We start from the raw sequence: 23,479 nt of genomic DNA, 5'->3' as shown, positions 1-23,479 counted from the left end.
AGTCGATTTAAGTTGTCAATTCCATACAATATATGTCAAATAAATCGAGATAATGCACTTAATCATCGTATAAGTGCATAATCTAAACAAAGTTTAACTTTAAGACTGATAAAACGACTACTGATGCGGAGAACAAAAAACTTATAGACTGAAATGTTTTATTGAACGAAAAAGAGCCAAAGAACGAAGTGGAGGATCCGGATCTTTTTGGCTCAACGAACGAGATTGCCCAACACTAACATATTGGGCAAAATGGTCAAATATATGTGAGAAATTGCAATACTCTGCCCCCAATAGTGACATGCTTAGAAGTATTTATTAGAAGAAGATTCTTGAAGTATTATCTGTCAACGAATATAATGATTTTTATAAAATAGTGCAAGATCTCTATTCCCACTTACAATAAAATAAAATATCAACCCTTACCTATTACTTATCTGCACATATTACAAGTTGGCTTATAAAAGCCAGAGGTGGACTGCTCGACGTAAATTCCAAACTATTTACAAAAAAAAAAATTAATACTAATGACCTTAGTACAATTTGCAATATGAATGTATCCAAAAACATGAGTGTATCCGAAAACACACTTTATTGGTGTATGCCCTATATATTCTGTATATAGAAGAACATTTTTTGGCTCAATTATTCTCGAAGAAAATGAAGTATTGAATGTTTTAAATGGTGCGAATTTTCATTTGTTATATAAGTACATTACAACATGTGTTAAATTCAGAAACCTAATACTTAATGAATTTAATTAATTTGTGAACTTATGTAATTTATATATCACATTGTATACAAGACAATAGGTTAAAGTTTTTATATGGCTAACAGCTATGCCAAATATAGATGCACATTACGATTAAGCATGTATGTTTTATAATATATAAAATGTAATATCAACTATTAATAAAATATTCATTGAAATAGCCGCCTGTTCCAGAAAATCTGCTCCCAACAAAGTGCGATTATTTGGGGCATTTGGCAATATGACGAACTGAATGTTCAAGGATCTGACTCCAATAAATATTTTGCAAATTGTGGACAAACACTCTGGCACCAATCTGATTCCATCTGCTAAGGATATTTACATCCTGACATTGTTGTAAATGCAGCCATGAAAATCCATAACCTTCTTCATGTTTGCACTAGCGATACTGGTACGAGGTCCTGTGTCCATATATGCTTGACCTGGTACACTTAACATCTGTATATTGGCTAATGGAATTTCTCTTGCAACTAACCGCATTGACATATTTTGACTTTTCCGTACAGGGTTGAGCCATGTAATTAGCTTGTTGCCAAGCCTCAGATTCAACTTTCTCCTTCTTAAAACAATTTTCTCTCGTATGACCCTTTTTGTGACAATAGTGCATCGAACTGGACAACCTGCACTTGTATTCTCGGTGTACTGTATTCTGCCTCACTTGCATATTTGAGCAATTCGTCGAAATTTGCAACCTTATGCCGAAGAACTCGATCACGAATCCGGACATGAAGCATTCCATGCAGGATGTTTATTTGGTCACTTTCCAAAACTGATCTTAGAAGTATATTAAATATACTCTCTTCTTTCTAATTAAAACATCCGTGGCTTCATTTTTCTGCTGCTTACCTTCAAAAACGTCAGCGTATATACGCCAAGCAGGCTTCGCTGGACAGAAGGAATCCTGAAGCATTTTCACCACATCATCAAATTTCTTTGCCTTTGATTTCACGCCACTCCACCACTCAGAAGCGCCACCAACAACAGCATTGGCATGCTATTGATAGCACCAACATCACCAATATTCTCTACCGTTCTAAACGTGGTTATAGCCGAGATGAACTCCTCACGCTTAGTAGAATCCCCTTTCTCCATTATACCGAGCCGTACAATGACTAAAAGTACCTACTTTAATTAATAACGACTCAATACAATATATTATGACTCAGCAATCAAAACAAAAGCTCTTTACGTTAACATATTAAAGGATAAAAGAGACAACAAACATAACACTCAATCAGTGATTGAGCCTCACTCAATAACTGTTACATTGTAATACTTCGGCTGTGTAGCTTTGGGTTAAAGGATTTTGGTTGTGTAGCCGCTATTCGATCTATCCATAGATTAAAGTTTCAGGCTCAGGGTATATTCCTGTCCGCAAAGGGGACTGATACTCGTTGAGATCTTGACGAATATGAATCTGTTTCCGATAAGTTGTTTTTCGTTTGTCGTTATAAGGTTTTTTGCGCAAATTTCAAACATAATAAAGTACACTGTGGCACAAAATGGAGATGAAAATCTGGGGCATAGAGAATTCTTTTTGGGGATGAAAACCCTTGGTGAGTATATTAAGAATCCCGAAGGACAGATCCGCCGCGAATCGAACTTCCGAGTTATGGCGTGATGAAGTTTCTGTAGAAGACCCTGTAAGTCATCTGAAATTAGCGTTTTATCTTTGCTAACTATTGTTTTAGCTTATTTATGAGACGGGATGTCTTCAGTCAAATCGAATGAGGATTATTTCTGTAGAGCATTTCGATCTTTAACTCGCTTCCTTCGATTTCCTTTTCGTCCCTTATTTTAAGAACTGCTATATAAGTATCACAAGATGACAGATCCGCCGCGAATCGAACTTTCGAGTTATGGCGTGATGAAGTTTCTGCAGAAGACCCTGTAAGTCATCTGAAATTAGCGTTTTATATTTGTTTTATATTGTTTTAGCTTATTTATGAGATGGGATGTCTTTAGTCAAATCGAATGAGGATTATTTCTGTAGAGCATTTCGACCTTTAACTCACTTCCTTCGATTTCCTTTTCGTCCCTTATTTTAAGAACTGCTATATAAGTATCACAAGATGACTTTTTTCACCATCGAAATGTTCTGCAAAAATGTCATTGACAACTAATCGATTTGGTCGCGTTTTCATGGTCAATTTTGAAATTTACCCGGTTTTGTTCAGAAAAAGACTATGTTTTGTTTTTTGTATATTCGTTATTTTTTGGTTGTTCGAATATACAGAATATACAAAAACACAAAACATAGTTTTTTCTGAGCCTAAACAGAGTAAATGTCAAAACCCACCATGAAAACGCGACAAAATCGAGTAGTTGTCAATGAGAGTCGTACCAAAAATTTCGAAGCTGAAAAACGTCATCTTATGATACTTTTATAGCAGTTCTTAAAATATGGGACGAAAAGGACTTCGAAGGTAGCGAGTTAGAAGGTCGAAATGCTCTACGAAAATAATCCTCATTCGATTTGACTGAAGATATGTCATCTCATAATAAGCTAAAACAATAGTTTACAAAGATATAATGCTAATTTCAGATGCCTTACAGGGTCTTCAGCAGAAAATTCATCAAGCCATAACTCGGAAGTTCGACTCGCGGCTGATCTGTCTTTCGGGATTCTTAATAAACTCACCAAGAGCTTTCATCCCCAAAAGGAATTATCTCTGTCCCAAAATTTCGGTTCACAGTGGAATTTGTTATTGTTATGATGTTCAAAATAGTTCATCACAAAAACGTGTAGAGACTATATACAGTTTTTTCTGGATGTTGTTTATAAGCCAAAGTATTGGAGGTAATATGCTACACACGTTCACTAAATACAAAAAAAGCCTAAAGTTACGATTAAACGCTTAAACAACAGAAAATTGCTGAAACAGCCTAAAGTGTTCATTAATTTTATACTTTCAAATATGTTGGACAATAAGTATGCCAATGTAGTTAAATAATTATCTGTAATACTTCCTACAAATACTTTACACATTTCTTGAAAAATTTCAAACAGTTTAAAATATAACTCAAAAATTAAAAAAATGTGTAACATAAGCTAATATCCTATGGGAACGAATAACATTTCGGGCCCGGGCCCCCCCCCTCTGGCTACGTCGATGCACTGTGTGTAATTTTTGACCTTGACTATTTTGACCTTGAAAGTGAGGTTGAATAGATTTTATGTGTTCACAATTATTATTCTTTAAGACGAGGGCTACGACTTTTCTTCTACGAGTAAACCCAAATTCTTAGCAGTTTAGAAGATATGTGCCGGACAAAATCAAGCCCTTTTGACATCAAGCCCTTAGGAGAAATGTCAAACCAAATCGGAAAAGCATACAATAAGAGAGGACGGATGCTTATTTTGTATTATTAAATAGAAATGAAAATGTCGCTTTAACTCCACAGGCTTTCCCGGGAGCAAGCCGAGCGTGTTGGTTAAACTTCATCAATTTTGAAAAGTTTACCCACATACATACTTAAAACTATCTATGAATGGAATCTCCTGGCCATTCAAGGGTAATTGTAGATTCTTACTCTGGGGAACTACAAAGTACTTGCACTTTCCAGATGCATTCCTTAAACAAATTGCCCGACATTTCGAACTTTTTCTAGATAAAGAAAAATAGCGATCAAGGCTTTGTTAGGTGACTCATCATGTGTATAAAGCAGCATCAGCCGAAAAGGGCACCCGTGCCCTTGATGAGGGTAACAACAGAACAAGCACCATTCAGTCTTCGCTCAGCAGTCAATGAAGAAGATTGTGCTGTCGCTTGTTTCAATGATTTTTAATTTTAGTAATGCATTAACGCACACTATGTTTGCGGAGATAGCGAAATTTACGCTATACCGGTACATGGTGTAAGGTAAGAAATAATGATAATTTGAATAAATGTTTTAATTTTCCCTTAAATATTATTTAAGAGCAATTTTGACCACCTTGATTTCTCCAGACAATACTCTAACGTTAATTTTTTGATAGTTTTGCACATCAATGGCTTAAACTAACAACCTAACCGTCGTTTCTATGGTCTTATTTAATTAAACAGAGTTGAAGCCGAAATCCTTCTATTGAAGAGGCACAGCTGCAGTTATAAGCAGTGGTTATTTGCAAAATATATGTAATTATATAAAATACTGATAGTTACCCAATTCGGAAGATATTATTCTACACAAAAGCTGTTTGCCACTGTTAGCAGGTCCGATAATGCAAATTGACTTTGGTTTATCCACCATGAAGTTTCCATACCCCACCAGACATTCCTGGATAATAGCTTTCATATCAGCATATTCCGGTCCGATCATTCTAAAAGTGAGACGAATCAAATACACATTATTACAAATTATTCAATGCACATTGTATGTAATATATTCATGACAGACATATTTTGTTCTTATTTCAAAATCCCCGTATGATTTGACCTCAGATATATCACCTCTGAAATATGCCAAAATAGCAGTAAAAATATATAAAGATGCTAACAAAGTGAACGCTACTTCGTATGCGGAAAGGGAATAAAAAATCAAATAAACAATTTTAAATATAGAAATACGGAACATTGAAAGTTTTGTTGTACTTATACCTATTTTAATTGTATTTAATTTCATTTTTAGTTCGAAGTTCCGAAAATCGGCCGTATCTCACCACTAATCATCATCACATTTTAAATTTCAGATTTACTTTAGTCTCTTTTTAGTTAATTATTATTAGCAAATTTCAGAATTATAGTTTTAATCTTTCATTAACACAGCATTTGGTACTTTTCTCAACCTTTCAGTACGAAAGACCCAGTCTTAGCTCCCCTACACACCAACAATAAGGCGCAATTCAAATTTAAGGTTCGAACCTCAGCGGTTTGGCCTGGGCGTTGATATGTCAGTCATTATCTCACTTATACTCAGCTCATTTAGATATTAAGAATTGTTGTAAACAACCGCATTTGAATTATTTATGTTTGTACATTATTTGTATCAAAACAATAAGAATTTGAAAGGTCTTCATTTTTAAGTTTACCGAGGTATTTTCGAAACGATTTTTTTTGTTTATAATAATATTCACTTCAGTCCACGTGTAATAGAAGGGTATCGCCCCGGTTTAAGTTATTACTTTCCCAGCTGAACTTTCTCAGAAAGTAAGAAGTTTTTATTCTCTTTTGCAAGAAACATGTAACAAGTAAACAGAAACCTCCCTGCAAAAACTTGCCAGCAATCAGCGGATTTGCCAAAACACAGAAATTGGGCGGCCGTTAAAAGATGCAAAGCACGCAAGTATTTTGTATGTTATTAAAAATAAAAAAGAAAATTGTCCAAAAAGGCATTTTCTATTTTGCAACTTTGTTTTCCAAAAAAAAAAAAAAAACAATTAGGCTTGCTATTTTCACAATACATTCTTTTCAATTTGTACAAACCTAAATCACAGAATAATTCAAAACAGATGATTGATTGTTTTCAAGAAGCTGAAGAGTTACAAGATGAAATTTGTCCAGCAAGAATTTGCAAATTTTCAGTAAAAGTACTGTCAAAATATCTCTCCCGAATCGCTCTTTTGCTGTACTTTTGTGTTAAGGATGACTTCCAGCAGCAATTGGTACAAATTTTAGGGTAACCAGACAGACCTGTTATAAAGGTTTTTTTTTATTTTCAACTGACGTAGTTGTAATTTCAGAATTAATGGTATTAAAGGGTAGAAAACCTTTAGATACCAAAAACAAATACTTAAGATGCACGCTTTGACATAGGCTTTTTTTCTCAGCGTGTAAAAATATTCATATACAAAATTTGTCGAGTTTACGTTACCAAATGACTACAACATTCAGAATAAAAAAAAAACAAAGTTGCACACTTTTTTGTGCACCTAAGTCAAAAATGCAGTTATCTTAAATAAATTTTCTAAAAAAATAGCATATTTGTTCCACGGAATTAAATTTGGCAGCTAACGCCAAAACGCAGCTAAAACTAATGCAGCTAATTGATAACTACTGTAATTTTGGTGAAAAGATACTTCACGTTAGACTACTTGATTTCAGTGCATTATTTAGAAACCGCATTCGCGTTCACATAAAACCAATGGTACAATATTTCAAACCCAGAAACTTATTTTAAATTTCTCAGTTTCAGTTCTACACCATTGGTATTTCATGTAGAATTATGTCATACCTTTCATACATTTTAAGTCCCAATTTTCACAACTATTCTGATTCAAACCCAACAGTGATCCTCAAAACTAATTTCGTAATTTTTGAAACACACACACATTTTTCTTTTTTTAGTATTGTATTTATTTATTTGCTTTGCAATTAAAGCCAGTTACTCGAAAATATAATTATGTAATTACATCTATATTAATAATTTTAATAAGAAATATATAAAAAACATTATTTCATAGCTACTCGGTTCTATTGCCTACTCATAGTAAAAAAGTATTTATAATAATTTCCGTAAAAAGGAAACAAATATTATATAGATAATCAGTTTAGTTAACGTGGCGAGGGGAAAATAAGCTACAAAATGAATCATCAGTTTTAATTCATTTTCAGAAAAAGAAGTAACTTTCTTTTATAGGTAGAATACGTGTAGCAAAAAAACTTTAGTGCTATTCGGAAGTATATTAAAGAGCCTTGCTACTGTAATTGCAAAAAATCCATTCCTATAAGACCCAACTCTGGGTATAATTAGTTGATTCACTCGAACCAAATGACAGAAATTAAAGTAGTTTGTTATAAAGTTTATAATATAAACTGTTGTTGTTTTAAAACAGTAACAAAAGTCTATAGTTTTCATAACAGAAATATAGGAACGAGAACGTTGAAAACTAAGATGGGAAAATAAGTTACAGAGATTTTTAGATAATCGCTTACAATACTACTTAAAATACTAGTTTTGATACTGTGTATTTTTCTTGTACAATTTTTAAACAATTGACAACATTTCCCATATACCCTCAATAGCCTAAAAGCTAAGGAGGCTATTGAGGGTATATGGGAAATGTTGTCAATAATTTCTTATTCCATAAAAGAAATATTTTTATTCGCGCTTCAGAAAACAAAAAACAAGAAAAATCCCAGTATGTATCCGCTCGCCAGCCAATGTTTGGTTGTTGCGGACAAAAGTTACTACGGTTTTGCTTCTGCTTTTAAGAAAAAATAGTATAAAAACGCTAAATATTTTAATGTGCACATTTGTTGTTAAAAAGGGACGTCAGTGAGTAGATTGCATAATATTTCTTTAATGTTACACAGTGTTCGTGGAATTTACAAAAATGTTAAATGTAAATATAGGTCCATTTACAACAATTACAAAAAAATTAGTTTTAAATCAAAACTTCACAAGGAATCATATGAAACCAAAATTATAATGATCGAGATAATAGTTTGAATATAATATCCAAAATAAGCACATATTTAGGTAACAAAAAATAAATTTTTTGTTTGCAAAAATAGTTTTCACATGCATTCTAGAGTGTAAAGTATTGGAAAAAATCTTTAAGAGTACTTCTTTTATTTTTCTTGAAATTCACAAGAAAATGGGCGGATTTTGTTTTATCTACATTCACATAGAAGTTTTCCATTGAAGAATATTATCGGGTTGTGGACATAAATCATTAGGCTTCTTAAACGGAAATAGAGTTCAAATAAACTGTTTTAATTTATATGCATTTTTTAAAATACATATGCGTAAATCGCGTAATTATCAATATCACTTTGTCCGCATGTGATTTTCATGTTTGTTGCACATGAAAACCATACCTTTAAATTTTTAAATTTCATTTGGAGGCTAAGATGTAGCATCGACTGCATCTTAGTATCCAAAAACCTACAAAACGTCGCTATAATGCGCGGAGTGCATCTTTTTGTCCCCATCCAATTTCAATGTCCAACATGTAAATCTACGTCGATATATATCTATTTCAAGGCGGCCAATAAAAAACCGTGGCTGTAGCATCAAACACAATATTTGGGATAAAATATGTAGGATTTTAATAAAACACATGTAATAATTTGAACATTGCTTTATTTATTATAAAAACCTAATAATTAGTTTTTCGGAATTGATGTTCCTTGCCTTGCTTGTTCAACAATGGGAACCATTGTAGCTGCCAAAAGTGTATTTTACAAGAATGGACGATACTACAACAATGTCGTGCTTTGATATTGTTAAAGTTACGAAGTTTTTCGGCAATTCACACACACACGACCCGAACGCAACGAAAGAGCACACAAATGTTTTGATTTGTTTTTGTTTTGCAGCATGCGTGCATACAACGTTACTAACACACTGTCAAAAGTTGCAAATATTGAGAATTTTGTGTGCCCTCTTCTTGGTCGGCTATGTACTACAAGTGGTTCAAATGCCGATTGCAAAGTGATTAAATTTGGGATTCGGTCTATTTAGGTACAACTCAGGAGAAGCCGAAATATTGTCTAGTATCATATGATTTAATTAGTACTTCACAGATGCTTAAAATAGTAGTATTAAGTATATTTTACAATGTAGCAATTCGTCAGTTAAAGTTGAAATTTTAATCACAATATTTAAAGTTATAAATTCACAATGACAAATAAAGGTACAAAAGCTTTAAAAGTGTTATTATTGAAATATATAGGGCAGGCTTACATTCTAGTACGTATTCATCCATTCATTCCGACCGACCCGAATGACGTGCTCAACCACTTCATATACTTAGCCTCAGTATTACACTTCCCTGGGACCCCACAATCACCGACCTTCTCTAGTTCGTATCTTCCACGGTTTAGTTCTCGGATTTTTTTTAAATTTTGTACTCTTTTCTTTATAGCATAAGACTGGTTGGTACTTGGAATGCTTGATGGCGTCCAGTCCACCTGGTTTATACTCAATTGTCTTTCTTCGACAAAATCTCTTCCTTTACTCGTATGTTGGGTTCTAGCTCTACCCAACATGCCAAATAAAAACAAAAAGTAATAGGACTTGAGAATAATATTATAAAAATAGAAAATTCACAATCAATTTGTAACAATGCTTGTAAAACTATTACTGGCACAAACTTTTCTAAAGTCTGCCTGACTTTTGTTGATAAATTAGTTTTTTGTAGAAATTTTTTTTTTGTATTTTACATCGATTTCTTAGTTTTTATGTGATTAAATGTATATCCGCGTTGTGTGAACTAAATAATTATGTATATCCGTGTTGTGCTAAAATATAATTGCCGATGCCTACAAAATATAAAACAGTGTTAAGAGGCAAAAAATTCATTGAACTTTTGAATCATAAAAAATATGAATCTGAAGAAGTTTTCAGGATTGGTGATGTAAATAGCGGTTGTGATGAAACTAGAAGTGAATGCGAACATAGTGAAAGTGACGAAACTACGAATAATTATATATTTGACATTCATACATATGTTCCCAACCCCATTTTCTAAGGGACACGGAAGATTTCTTTCATATTAATGAGTGCATGCCGCTTCATATTGGCTAAATGACATACTTGTTATCGCCGATTCCGAACGGCGTGTTTCATGGTTGATCCGGAAATGTCGTCTACATTACGCTGGGGGATATTTTGCCACCGTTGAAAAGTACTATGTTTTTGCCCGACCTAAGAATCGAAACCGTGCATACAGAGTACAAGACGCAAAACTATTGCACAAGAAACTCTATATAAAGTAAGTTCAATCTACAAAATTAACTGAAAAAATAATCATTAAATTGCTACTTTTCATAGATGCCGCAACTCCAGCGACACGTTCATTCAAGACGGTTCGCGAAAAATCGTATAAAGATGCGAAACAATAATAAAACCAAAAAACGTAACTGTAAATATAATTTTTTTAATTGTACCATAGAGTGAAAACTTAAATCATTTTAATTAAAATTAAAAAAAGCAATGATAAAATACACTACACATTTTGTTAATTTATAACTAAATCTCAAAATTTGAACTGAATTTATAAAATTTTAATAAAAATTTAAAAAAAAAAAAATTATGTAAGCTTGCTTTACTATTACAAGGGTAAGCTTAAGATAATATTAATTGCATAAGCTTGTTCTACAATTACAAGGGTAAGCTTATAAACAAGGGTTCCGTTTCGATTTTTCTACAATTATGACATAAGCTTTTAACAACAAATTTCTCAAGTCTTTTTTAAGCTTAAGGCTTATGTTGGTAAGCTTATTACAATATAATTCTCAAGCTTTTTTGGTATGTTGGGTACTCTCACAAGAACCGTTCTTCGTCTTGTCTCGTTTCTCTTAAACTCCAATGAATTCCCTTACCTGAACAACCTCTGTATGGTTCCAAAAAATGTCTTTTAGTATGTGAATCTGGTCGAAATTGTATATGCTTAATGGTGTCAAGTTCACCTGGTTTAAACACTTTAGGTTTTTTCTCTGCCAAAATATTTCCCTTTCTTCTTGGATTTAGCTAGATCTATGCTTTCTCTGGTAGTTTTACCTCAATATTTTGTTCCGTGATAAACATTGATAACCCTCTCTTCAACGATCTGTGGAGTCCTATCGGCATTCTTTATTTTTGATGTTGCTTTACTAACTATATGGGAAGGGTCAATTCTAACACCAACGCCCTTTACCAACAAACAAATTGGTTTGCATTCATTCCTATACATATATCAATAAATTTTGCCTCAATCTCTACAACTAGTTTTACCTAATGCTCAAGGTTTTGTGGAATTTGTACTTTGGTCTCAATTTTGAACCCTCTGACGCCATTATAATGTTAGCTGAGTACACACAATTTTCGGCGACAAAAAATTTTACTATCATAACAATATGGTCAACAAGTACTTTCGCATAGAAATAGCCCAAAGATGGAAGAGTATTGTCTCCAGCTTTAAGAAAGCTTCGCACTTCTCTGGTAAATTCAACAACTCCTAATTTTTTGAAAACATGTGAGCCAATAAAAGAAATATCGCTACCCATATCAATTATTGTCGAAAAGCGTGTCCCCTTTATCACGAGATCTTTAAAATTGCTATTATGTCTAGTCCACTTTTCACCTTTAAATTCTTGGATCATACACGAAGTCTTATGTTTAGCTTCTAATTCAATTGCTTTCTGTTTTCCACATGTATTGGATTTATGGTCTGAACCACTGCACTTAAAACATTTTATATTATTGGACTTACAACCATTTGCTATCTGACCTTCTTTACCACACTTGAAACATTTCCTTTGGTTTCTATCTTCTCGTGGTTTCTTCTTTACCTGGTAAGAAATTTGTTCATAAATGTGAATTTTTTTCCTTTAGTTCGCTAATGTCCTTGGCCTTATATAAGATACTCTTCCCCAATTTCGAATCTGGTATACCCTCAATGAAATATTGTATGATACTGACCATCTATCCAAATTGGATTTACAATCTCCATGAGCGCATACAAACATTCCCGGAAACTCTTGTCGTTTTTCTTTTTTCGGTTTCTCAACAACTTATGAACCTCAATACTCGATAATGTGAATTCCTTAGACAAAGCCTCTTTAATTTTGAACCAACTTTTTATTCCCGACTGACTTCGGGTAAACATTCGAGCTACACCCTTAAGTAATTGTTTACAGTATACAAACTTTTGCAAATCATTCAGGCCTAATGATTCAAAATTTTCTTCGAAGTCCTCTAACTAATGACTGATATCAGTGTCATCTGTGCCTTTGAAGTGTGTAAATTAATCTTCTACGTCCCTCAATGTAAAAAAGACTTCGATACTGCGTTGGCCTAGGTATCAGTAGAAAGTTTATAATACTCTAACACTCTTTTTTGTAAATCGGCTTTTTTACCTTTTGTTTCCAAACCCCCTGACTCTAAATACTTTTTCAAATCATTCACTGACAATTCTAATACATGTTTTACATCCATTTTGTCTTTAATTATTAAATAAATTATTTTGTAAATCTAACTCTTAAAGAAAACATTTAATTTTAATCAAAGTACATTAACTTCACACACACTCAAATATAACAATACATAAATAAATTCTCAAACTGTGTTTTAAACAATGTATTTTGTTGTTGTAACAGTGTTTGTTATTATGTTTGTATGTTCGTTCTTCTGTTCAATCTGGCTCTGGGTCTATCTCCAGTTCCAGGAAAGTGGCTGCTTCGATGGGATGTAACCACAGATCCACTGGGGTTAGATGAGTAGGTTTGGCTGGGCAGTTGAAAAGGTGTTTTGTGTCGTGCGGATTTAAGCGACTACAATATCCCGAGCGTAGTTGAGCCAAAACTACTCTAGTTTGTCGTGGCAGCTGACGCTCCTCAGCTGCAATAGATGAAGGAATTATTTCGAGGACTTTATTCACACTATAATTGCTTATGGCCTTGGCAACTGCATCCGTGTGAATACTATTTAAACCTGCTTGATATGCTTGTTGATCTAGGGGTTCTCTACTGTATCGTTGGACCTCTCCCTCTAGACCATGCATATCCTTCCTGATCTGCCTGAATGTGTCGGGCCTACCCACAAGATGGCGATTGGGATGGCTCACACGGTAACATCCAAGCAGGTACTGCAACGAAAGCATCTCATTGTGTTGCTTTTTCTTTATCTGCACCCCAAGTGCTGCCGGCTAGGGACTTGAGGACCTTGTTCCTACCTTTCAGTTTGCCCCAGATAGCTGTGACGTGAAAGTAGTGTCGAATGTGACCCCTAAAATTATGGTGCAGTTTGTGGTCGGAATTCTGCTACCGTCGACCACGACATTCAATTCTCTTCCGAACTGCGCTGTCCATGTGCTGAACAGAGTGGCTGTAATATTTTGTGGTGGAAATCTGCATCTTCCTCGAATGGAAAAAGGTGGTAAGATCGGTTAAATAGTTGTTCAGTCACTCACAGATGTCATCAGGATAGGTACCGGACTCACAATGGTGCCTCAGTGGACAAAAATCAAAAAATGTGTTATCGACTTTTTTTATAACTTTATAACTTTATGGCTTTATTTTATAGAGAACATTTCAAATAGGACAATCGTGAAAGAATTTTGTCGATATATGGTGTTACTATAAAGTTATAGCTCCTCAAACATAGAACATTTTTCGTAGTTAGCTTATATTGGAATTTATACAAAAAAGGTCCTCATGTTCATGGAACTGTATTGAAGCCAGTTATTAGAAATATTAAAACTTTTGAATTGAGAATTAAAGAGTGGCCAATAGTCTTCCTTTTTTTGAACAAAAAAGTTTACATAAAGTAGCGTTATGTTGATTGAAGTAATAACATGTTATATATTACTCACGAATTTCGCTTCTATCATGGAGTGTATCTAAAAATTGCAGCAAATTGCAGCTTCGGGCATTTGGTACATTGAACAGACATCCCTTTCGACTAAAATTATGCAAAAATTACATCCGACAAAATCCGATTCTTTGAGACCCAACCACATTTTCATAAACAGTTTGTATGAAAAATGATTTGATTTGATGATTTGCCTCAGTTTACCAATTCACTTTATTTGACTGCCTCCTGTTATTTTTGTTAATACTTTATCGAAAACACTTCAAAATCTCTAATCTGAAATACTTTTGCTGATAGTTAATGCCACTATTTTGATACGGGTGGGATATTGTTGTTATAGAGTATATTACAACTTTTGAATTGGGAATTAAAGAGTGACCTTTGGCCTAAGAAAGTTTACATTTAATGGCTCTATCTTGATTTAGTTAGCAAGTGTTTTGGGACATTTTACGTCTAATAAATCGATATAGAAAACCGTTCGTATAAATATGACTATAGTTTCAATTAAATTTATTTCAAATTCAAACCAACTATGTGCCAACTCCAGGCAGGTTGTTAAAGGGGGAATATTTAAAACAGGAGTACCGTTAAATTCAGAGACTACATCAAAATCTGAAAAAAATGTTGTTTAAATCGGTAAAATTGAACAGGGACTTTAAAAAATATCGCATATTAAATTTAAAGTCTACTAAATTAAAATTGGCTGAGTTATAGCAAAATCGAAAAATGATATATAGGGACTATATCAAAATCTGAACCGATTTTTGTCAAATTCGATAAAACTGATTAACGACCTAAGAAAATATAGCGTATTAAATTTGAAGGATATTCAATTAAAATTGACTGATCTTTTGCAAATTCGGGAAAAGATATAAATATATGGGGGCTATATCCAAATATGAACCGATTTCTCTCAAAATCGGTAAAACTGATTAGGGGCCTAAGAAAATATCAAATGTTTAATTTGAAGGCTATTCGATCAAAAGTGAACGAGTTATAGGAAAATCGGGGAAAGATATATATGGGGGCTATATCCAAATCTGAACCGATATGGATCAAAGTTGAAATTTTTTATTCCTATGCCCTCATAAGTACTTGTACAAAAACTCAACATCCTAGGTCAACTCCTTTTATTTTTGTCCACTTTTACAAGGAAGCGGTACCACTGTGCGACGCCAGGATCGTGCAATCATCCGCATACGTTACGATCTCGATGCCGTCTGGAGGGGGCGGAATACAGGAGAGGTAGATGTTAAACAGTTCCGGAGATATCACCCCACCTTGGGGAACTCCCTGTTTAACTCTACGGGGTTTGGACTTCTTGTTCCTGAATTCTACGTACGACTGGCGCACAGTGTTGCCGCTTCCATACAAAAGTGGACAAAAATAGAAGGAGTTGACCTAGGTTGATGAATTTTTGCACAAGTACTTATAAGGGCATAGGAATAAAAAATTTCAACTTTGATCCATATCGGTTCAGATTTGGATATAGCCCCCATATATATCTTTCCCCAATTTTCCTATAACTAGTTCACTTTTGATCGAATAGCCTTCAAATTTAATATGTAATATTTTCTTAGGCCCCTGAGTAGCTCTACAGATTTTCACAAAAATCGGTTCAGATTTGGATATAGCCCCCATATATATCTTTCCCCGATTTTGCTATAGCTCGGTCAATTTTAATCGAATAGCCTTCAAATTTTATATGTGATATTTTCTTATGAACCCGAGAAGTTTCACCGATTTTCGTAAAAATCGGTTCAGATTTGGATACAGCTCCCATATATATCTTTCCCCGATTTTGCTATAAATCGCTCAATTTTTGATGAATAGCCTTCAAATTTAACATGGAATGTTTCCTCAGGCCACTGTTCAGTTTTATAGATTTTGATTTGATTTCGCAAAAATCGGTACAGACTTGGATATAGGCTCCATATATATCTTTCACCGATTTTGTATAAATCGATCAATTTTTGAAACATAGCCTTCAAATTTAACATGGGATGTTTTCTTGAGGCCTTTTTCAGTTTCATCGATTTTGACAAAAATCGGTTTAGATTTGGATATAGCTCTCATATATATTTTCACTAAACAGGCAATGTATATGAGATATTGATTAAATTAGGAAAATATGACGTAATTATCCGTAATTGAGTGACATCGGGCGAAATTATATATCGAAGCCATATTCAAACCTGAACCGATATGGACCAAAGTTGATATTTTTCATTCCTGTGCCCTCATAAGTACTTAAGTAAAAACATTCATCAACCTAGGTCAACGGTAAAACTGAACATCCCATGTTAAATTTGAAGGCTATTCATCAAAAATTGCGCGAATTATAGCAAAATCGGGGGAAGATATATATGGGGGTTATATCCAAATCTAAACCGATTTTTAGGACAATCGGTGAATCTATTCAGGGGCCTAAGAAAATATCACACATAAAATTTGAAGGCTATTCAATTAAAATTGACCGAGTTATAGCAAAATCGGGCATAGATATATATATATATATATATATATATATATATATATATATATATATATATATATATATACTAGCAAAATGCCCGCTACTTCGTATGCGGAAAGGATATAAAAAAACAAATAAACAATATATAATATGGAAATGACAACCACTGAAAATTTGGTCGCACTAATACCAATTTTAATCAATATTTATTTTTATCTTAGTACTGTACGTACCCCTTAAGTTCGTTTTTAAAAAAGATCAGCCGTATCTCACCCTTACACATTAACAGCGAGATCAACGTTGCACACCAATACACACCCTAACTCCAAAAAATAAAAATTCCAGCACTGTCCCTACACCCAAAAACAAATTGAGTACCATTAAGTAATTTTCGTATACTTATGGTACGTATTTCGACGACATATCTCAGCCATACACGGACATTAATACAAAATAATTACAGTAAATTCCATAATAATTACAGTAATTCCAAATCTCAAGATTCCAGCTGTATCCCTTCGTCCAATTCCAAATTGTACCAAACTTAGTATCAAGTCGAACTCTTCGTACCCATAAGAAAGATTTTCCAAAACTACCTCAATCCTTCACTTTAGTAGTAATCTTACTTCCAAATTTCAGGATTCAAACTCTATCCGTTAAACCAAATTAAAATTGTACTAAATTTAGAACAATTTAGAATTTTCGTACCAATTTTCAAAACTTCCTCAACGCAACAGGGCTACAATAATCATACTTTCAAATTGCAGGATTCCACCGCTATCCGTTCACCTATATACAAATTGTACTAAATTTAGTACCATTTAGTGCTTTTCGTAACCATAAGTTTGCTTTTTCAAAACAACCTGAATCCTACTCTTCGACTGTAATCGTAATTCCAAATTTCAGGATTCCAGCTCTATTAATTCACCCGAATCCAAATTGTATCAAATTTAGTACCATTTCTTTCCCAAACAAAAATTTCAGGATTCCAGCTCTACCCGTTCACCCAAATCCACATTGTACCATATTTAGTACCATTTAGTACTTCTCGTACGCACACGTACGACTTTTCAAAATTTCCTCAATACTACACTCCTACAGTAATCTTAATTCATAATTCCAACACTATCCGTTTACTAAAATTCAAATTGTACCGAATTTAGTGCTTTCTGTACCCATAAGTACGAATTTCCAAAACTACCTAAATTCTACTGTCCGACAGTAATCTTAGTTCCAAATTTCAGAATTCCAGCTTTATCCGTTCATCCAAATCCAAATTGTACCAAATTTAGTACCATTTAGTACTTTTCGTACCCAAAGGTACGAATTTCTAAAACTATCTCAATCCTACACCCCTACAGTAATCTTAATTCAAAACTTTAGGATTCCAGCTCTATCCGTTCACCCAAATCCAAATTTAGTACTGCTCGTAATCATAAATACGAACTTCCAAAACCATTTCCTTATTTCAACGCCATTTCCCAACCTTGATACTTAAAATTCAGGATTGCAGTTCTATCCGTTCACCCAAATCCAAATTGTAATAAATTTAGTACCATTTAGTACTTTTCGTACACATAAATACGAATTTCCAAAATTTCCCCAATCCTATGATCCAACAGTAATCTCAATTTCAAATTTCAGGATTCCAGCTCTGTCCGTTCACTCGAATCCCTATTGTACCAAATTTAGTACTTTTCGAACACATAAGTACGAATTTCCAAAACCACCCTCATATCTCAGTCCTACACTTCACAGTAATCTTAATTCCAAATTTCAGGTTTCCAGCTACATACATACGTTCACCCAAATCCAAATTGTACTAAATTTAGTACTTTTCGTACCCATAAGTACGAATTTTCAAAACTACCTCAATTCTACACCCCACCAGTAATCTCAATTCCAAATTTCGAGATTCCAACTATATCCGTTTACCCAAATCCCCATTGTCCCAAATTTAGTATCATTTAGTACTTTTCATTCACATAAGTAAGAATTTCCAAAACTTCCCCAGTCCTACACTCCAACAGTAATATAAATTCCAAATTTCAGGAATCCAGCTCTATCCGTTCACTCAAATCCAAATTGTACTAAATTTAGTACCAATTATTACTTTTCGTAGACTCAAGTTTCCAAAAACCCTTTGGTGCATCTTTCTTACTCTTCATCAGTGATCCTCAGTCCAAATTTGAGGAATCAAGCCCTATCCGTTAACCCAAATCGAAACTGTACCAAATTTAGTGCTATTTAGTATTTTTCGTACCCTATGTACGAATTTCCAAAACTTCCACAATATTAAACTCCACCAGTAATCTCAGTTCCAAATTTAGAGATTCCAGCGCTATCCGTTCACCCAAATCCCCATTATACAAAATTTAGTTCCATTTAGTACTTTCCGTACACATAAGTACTAATTTCCAAAACCACCTTCATATCTCAATCCTACACTTCAACAGTAATATTAATTCCAAATTTCATGTTTCCAGCTCTATCCGTTCATTCAAATCCAAATTGTACTAAATTTAGCACCATTTAGTACTTTTCGTACCCATAAGTACGAATTTTCAAAACTACCTCAATACTACACCCCACCAGTAATCTCAATTCCAAATTTCGAGATTCCAGCTATTATCCGTTCACCCAAATCCCCATTGTATCAAATTTAGTACCATTTAGTACTTCTCATACACATAAGTACGAATTTCCAAAAGTTCTTCAATCCTACACTCCAACAGTAATCTCAATTCCAAATATCAGGATTCCAGCTCTATCCGTTCACCCAAATCCCTATTGTACCAAATTTAGTACTATTTAGTACTTTTCGTACACATAAGCACGAATTTCCAAAACTACCCTCATATCTCAATCCTACACTACAACAGTAACCTTAATTCCAAATTTCAGGTTTCCAGCTCTTTACGTTCACCCAAATCTAAATTGTACTAAATTTAGTACTTTTCGTACACATGATTGGTAATTTTCCAAACCATTTCCTTTTAGAAGCACCACTTCCCAACCTTGATTTCCATACCAAATTCCTATATTCCTATATTCCTGGGGCCTATTATTGATTTCATTAATTATTTAGCGATTTCATCAAATTAGAGATTTTGAAATTGAAAATTGAATAGTTATGACTGTACATCTCCATATACGATAAAATTCTTAATTGCAAATAAATCGTGGTAATATGCACAATTCTATTGCACTTTCATTGATTTGCAAACATTTAGTTATTACCAAAAAGTCAGGTCCATACAGTTTTTAGTTGTTGTTATTTCTGGCCGATTTCTGAATTTATTCCCCTAATGTTGTCTTCAACAGCAACTCATTTGTTCATTTGCGTAATTGATGTTTATACACCATTATCACCAACTGCGACATCTGTTGCAATGGAAGATAACAAATGTCTTGTCTTTCTATTATTTAGTGGTTTACGATAAAATAAGTGCGCCTAGAAGTAAACTACAAAATTTGAAATTATGTGTGATCTCTTACGATATCAAGAAGTTATGGCATTGTTAATTTTACACATGTCTTGCAGAGGGCCAACTAAGTGAATAAGTACGTAATAGTAATGAAAAATAAGGATTTTTGTTGTTGTTATTTTTTGTGGTTCCAGGACGAATTTTCTTAAACCCGGCCTTATCTCGCACATTTGCATCAACAGTGACCCACTGGTAAAATTTCAAGCTCCTAGCTTTAGCCGTTTTGGCTGGGCGTTGATGATGAGTCAGTCAGTCAGTCAGTCAGTCAATCACTTATCACCAAGCTCATTTATATATATAGATATATCCAAATCTGAACCGATTTTTGTGAATATCGGTGTAGCTATTCAGGGGCCTAAGAAAATAACACGTACTAAATTTGAAGGCTATCCGATTAAAATTGAACAAGTTGTAGCAAAATCGAGTAAAGATATATATGGGGGCTATATAAAATCTGAACGGATATATCTCAGAAGGTTGCAGGGATGGGCAGAATGTTTTACATATTTCGATTCGGAAAAGATGTCCAATTAACGAAATCAAGAGCCAAGGTGGCAATCAAAAGAATAAGAATATTAAGAATTTATATTTTTTTATCAAATTTAAATTTTTAATTCTTGTTATCGGTACTTTGCCCATGTGCAGTTGATGTCAACTTTGTGTACTAAAATTTTATATTTACAGCCCACCCATCAAATCCCCATCCAAAACTTTTAATGTTATCAACAAACTTTTCAGAAAATTTTATTTTAAATCTCGTCTAATTTTCATACGATTATCGCCTTAGATTTTCTGGGAAATATTTTTCATATTTAAAGAGCTGTAAATTCATTATGGATGCACATATCGACAAAATTCTTTCAAATTCGTTGTATCGGATGTGTTTACTATAAGAAAAAAAGATAAACATATGCAAAAGTTAACATCACATTTTTTGATTTTTGTCCACGCGGCAACACTGTGTGGCGTCCACACATATAATTGACTATCCAACGTTTCAAGCTTGGCCGGAGGGTTGTCTGCTCAATGTCCCTAAACTGCGTGGAGTGGCTAACTGTATCAAAGGCTTTTGATAAGTCAAGCGCCACCATAACTTTTCTATCGCACGGCCGTCTCTGGTTGAGTTCTCGACAAATATGTATGTGTGGTAATGGCGTGCAGCGCAGTTGTCGTGCTGTGCTGCTTACGGAATCCATTCTGATGATCGGCAACTTGATAGCTATTTCTGATACTGGGGAGTACTAAGGCCTCAAGGGTCTTTGCTACGGGCGACAAAAGCGAAATCGGCCTGTACGATTCACTTTTGCTGGCATCCTTGCCGGGCTTCCGTAGTGGGACCACCCTGCCCATTTTCCAGACTTCGGGAACAATGAGGGTGGTGTAGTGTACGTGTGTCATAAATGCCTATATTATTTACTTCATCCACTTTCAGTATCAAAATATTAACAGCTCATAATACTTTAATATTATTCACCAACCAAGAGTCACTTCATTCATTCATGTTGTCAGTGTGACATATTTCGTTCACACGTCCAACGACAATTGTCGTTCTGATTCTTACATTGTTGCAATATGAGCCAGCACACGTACACTCACACAAATACAATTAATGTAGTATTTAGATATTATCTATATATATCTATACTTATAAAAGAGTTCAGTAATGATGACTCACTGACTCACTGACTGACTGACTGACTGATAATCAACGCCCAGACTAAACGGCTAAAGCTAGAATCTTGAAATTTTGGGTGAGGGTCACTCTTGGTCCGAAGGTGTCAGATAAGGCTGGATTTTTGGCAATTCGAACTAGAACTGTACTAAAAGTACTAAAAGGTACTAAATATGGTACCATTTGGAAATTCGAACTCTAAGTGTACGGAAAGTACTAGAAGTTACTAAATTTAGTACTATTTGGTATTACGTGAACGGATAGAGCCAAAATCTTGAAATTTGGAATGAAAATCAAGGTTTAGAAGATGAGTTGATATAAGGAGGTGGTTTTGCAAATGTGTGCTCATGTGTACGAATAATACTAAATGGTACTAAATTTGGTACAATTTGAATTTGGGCGAACCGATAAAGTTGGAATTCTGAAATTTGGAATTACTATTACTATTACTGTTGGAGCGTAGATTTGAGATATGGAGGTAGTTTTCGAAATTCGTACATATGGGTACGAAAGTTACTAAATAGTACCAAATAAGGTACAATTTGGATTTGGGGTAACGGATGGAGGTGGAATCCTGAAATTTAGAATTACAGTCGGGGTGTATGATAGAGGTATTTTGGAAATTCGTACTTTTGGGTACGAAAAGTACTAAATGGTACCAAATTTGGTACAATATGTATTTAAGTGATTGGATAGAGCTGGAATAGTGAAATTTGGAATTAAGATTACTATTGGAGTGTGGGATTGGGATACTTTTGGAAATTTGTACTTATGGCAACGAAAAGTACTAAATGGTACCAAATTTGGTACAATTTGGATTTGGGTGATCAGATACATTTGGAATCCTGAAATTCGAAATTAATATTACTTTTGGAGTGCTGGATAGAGGTAGGTTTGGAAATTCGGGCCTATGGGAACAAAAAGTACTAAATGGTACCAAAATTTGGTACAATTTGGATTACGGTAATCTGATGCAGCTGTAATTCTGAAATTTGGAATTAAGATTACTGTTGGCGTGTAGGATGAGGTAGTTGTGGATATTCGTACTCTTGGGTACGAATAGTACTAAATAGTACCAAATTTGGTACAAATTGGATTTGGGTGAACGGATATAGCTGAAATTCCGAGATTTGGAATAAGGAGTACTATTGGAGTGTAGGATTGGTAAAGTTTTGGAAATTTGTAGTTATGGGTAGGAAAAGTACTAAATTTGGTACAATTTAGATTTCAATGATGGGATACATTTGGAATCGTGAAATTCGGAATTAAAATTGCTGGTGGAGTGTTGATAGAGGTAGGTTTGGATATTCGTACTATGGATACGAATAGTACTAAATGGTACCAAATTTGGATTTGAGTTATCGGATGTATCTGGAATTCTGAAATTCGGAATTAAGCTTATTGTTTGAACATAGCACTGAGGTAGTTTTGAAAATTTGTACTTATGTGTACGAAAAGTAATAAATGGTACCAAATCTGGTACAATTTAGATTTGGGTGAACGGATATAGCTGGAATCTCGAGATTCGGAATAAGGATTACTGTTGGTAAGTAAGATTGATGAAGTTTTAGAAAATTTTATTTATGGGTACGATAAGTACTAAATGGTACCAAATTTTAATTTATGTGATCGGATACATTTGGAATCCTGAAATTCGGAATTACGATTACTGTTGGAGTGTTGAAAGAGGAAGGTTTGGAAATTCGTACTTTGGATACGAAAAATACTAAATGGTATCGAATTTGGTACAATTTGGATTACGGTGATCGGATGCAACTGTAATCCTGAAATTTGGAATTAAGATTACTGTTGGCGTGTAGGATTGAGGTAGTTGTAGAAAATCGTACTCATGG

The 23,479-nt window shown here is 34.0% G+C and overlaps 1 protein-coding gene across 2 annotated transcripts in view; it reads right to left on the bottom strand.

Annotated features, from left to right (window-relative positions):
* Positions 1–23,479, bottom strand: part of LOC141402817 (dynein regulatory complex protein 11) — a 442,109-nt gene that overhangs the window by 176,121 nt on the left and 242,509 nt on the right. For both annotated transcript variants that reach the window (XM_073984802.1, XM_073984803.1), the window contains one exon: positions 4,918–5,075. In XM_073984802.1, the coding sequence (XP_073840903.1) occupies positions 4,918–5,075 (158 nt within the window). The remainder of the gene's footprint in view (positions 1–4,917; positions 5,076–23,479) is intronic.

The sequence above is a fragment of the Musca autumnalis genome, unplaced genomic scaffold, assembly GCF_047663935.1.
Source record: "Musca autumnalis isolate F117 unplaced genomic scaffold, ASM4766393v1 scaffold_4, whole genome shotgun sequence".
Lineage (NCBI taxonomy): Eukaryota > Metazoa > Arthropoda > Insecta > Diptera > Muscidae > Musca > Musca autumnalis.
The sequence above is the reverse complement of the archived record's forward strand: the minus strand, read 5'-3'. Positions and strand labels throughout refer to the sequence as shown.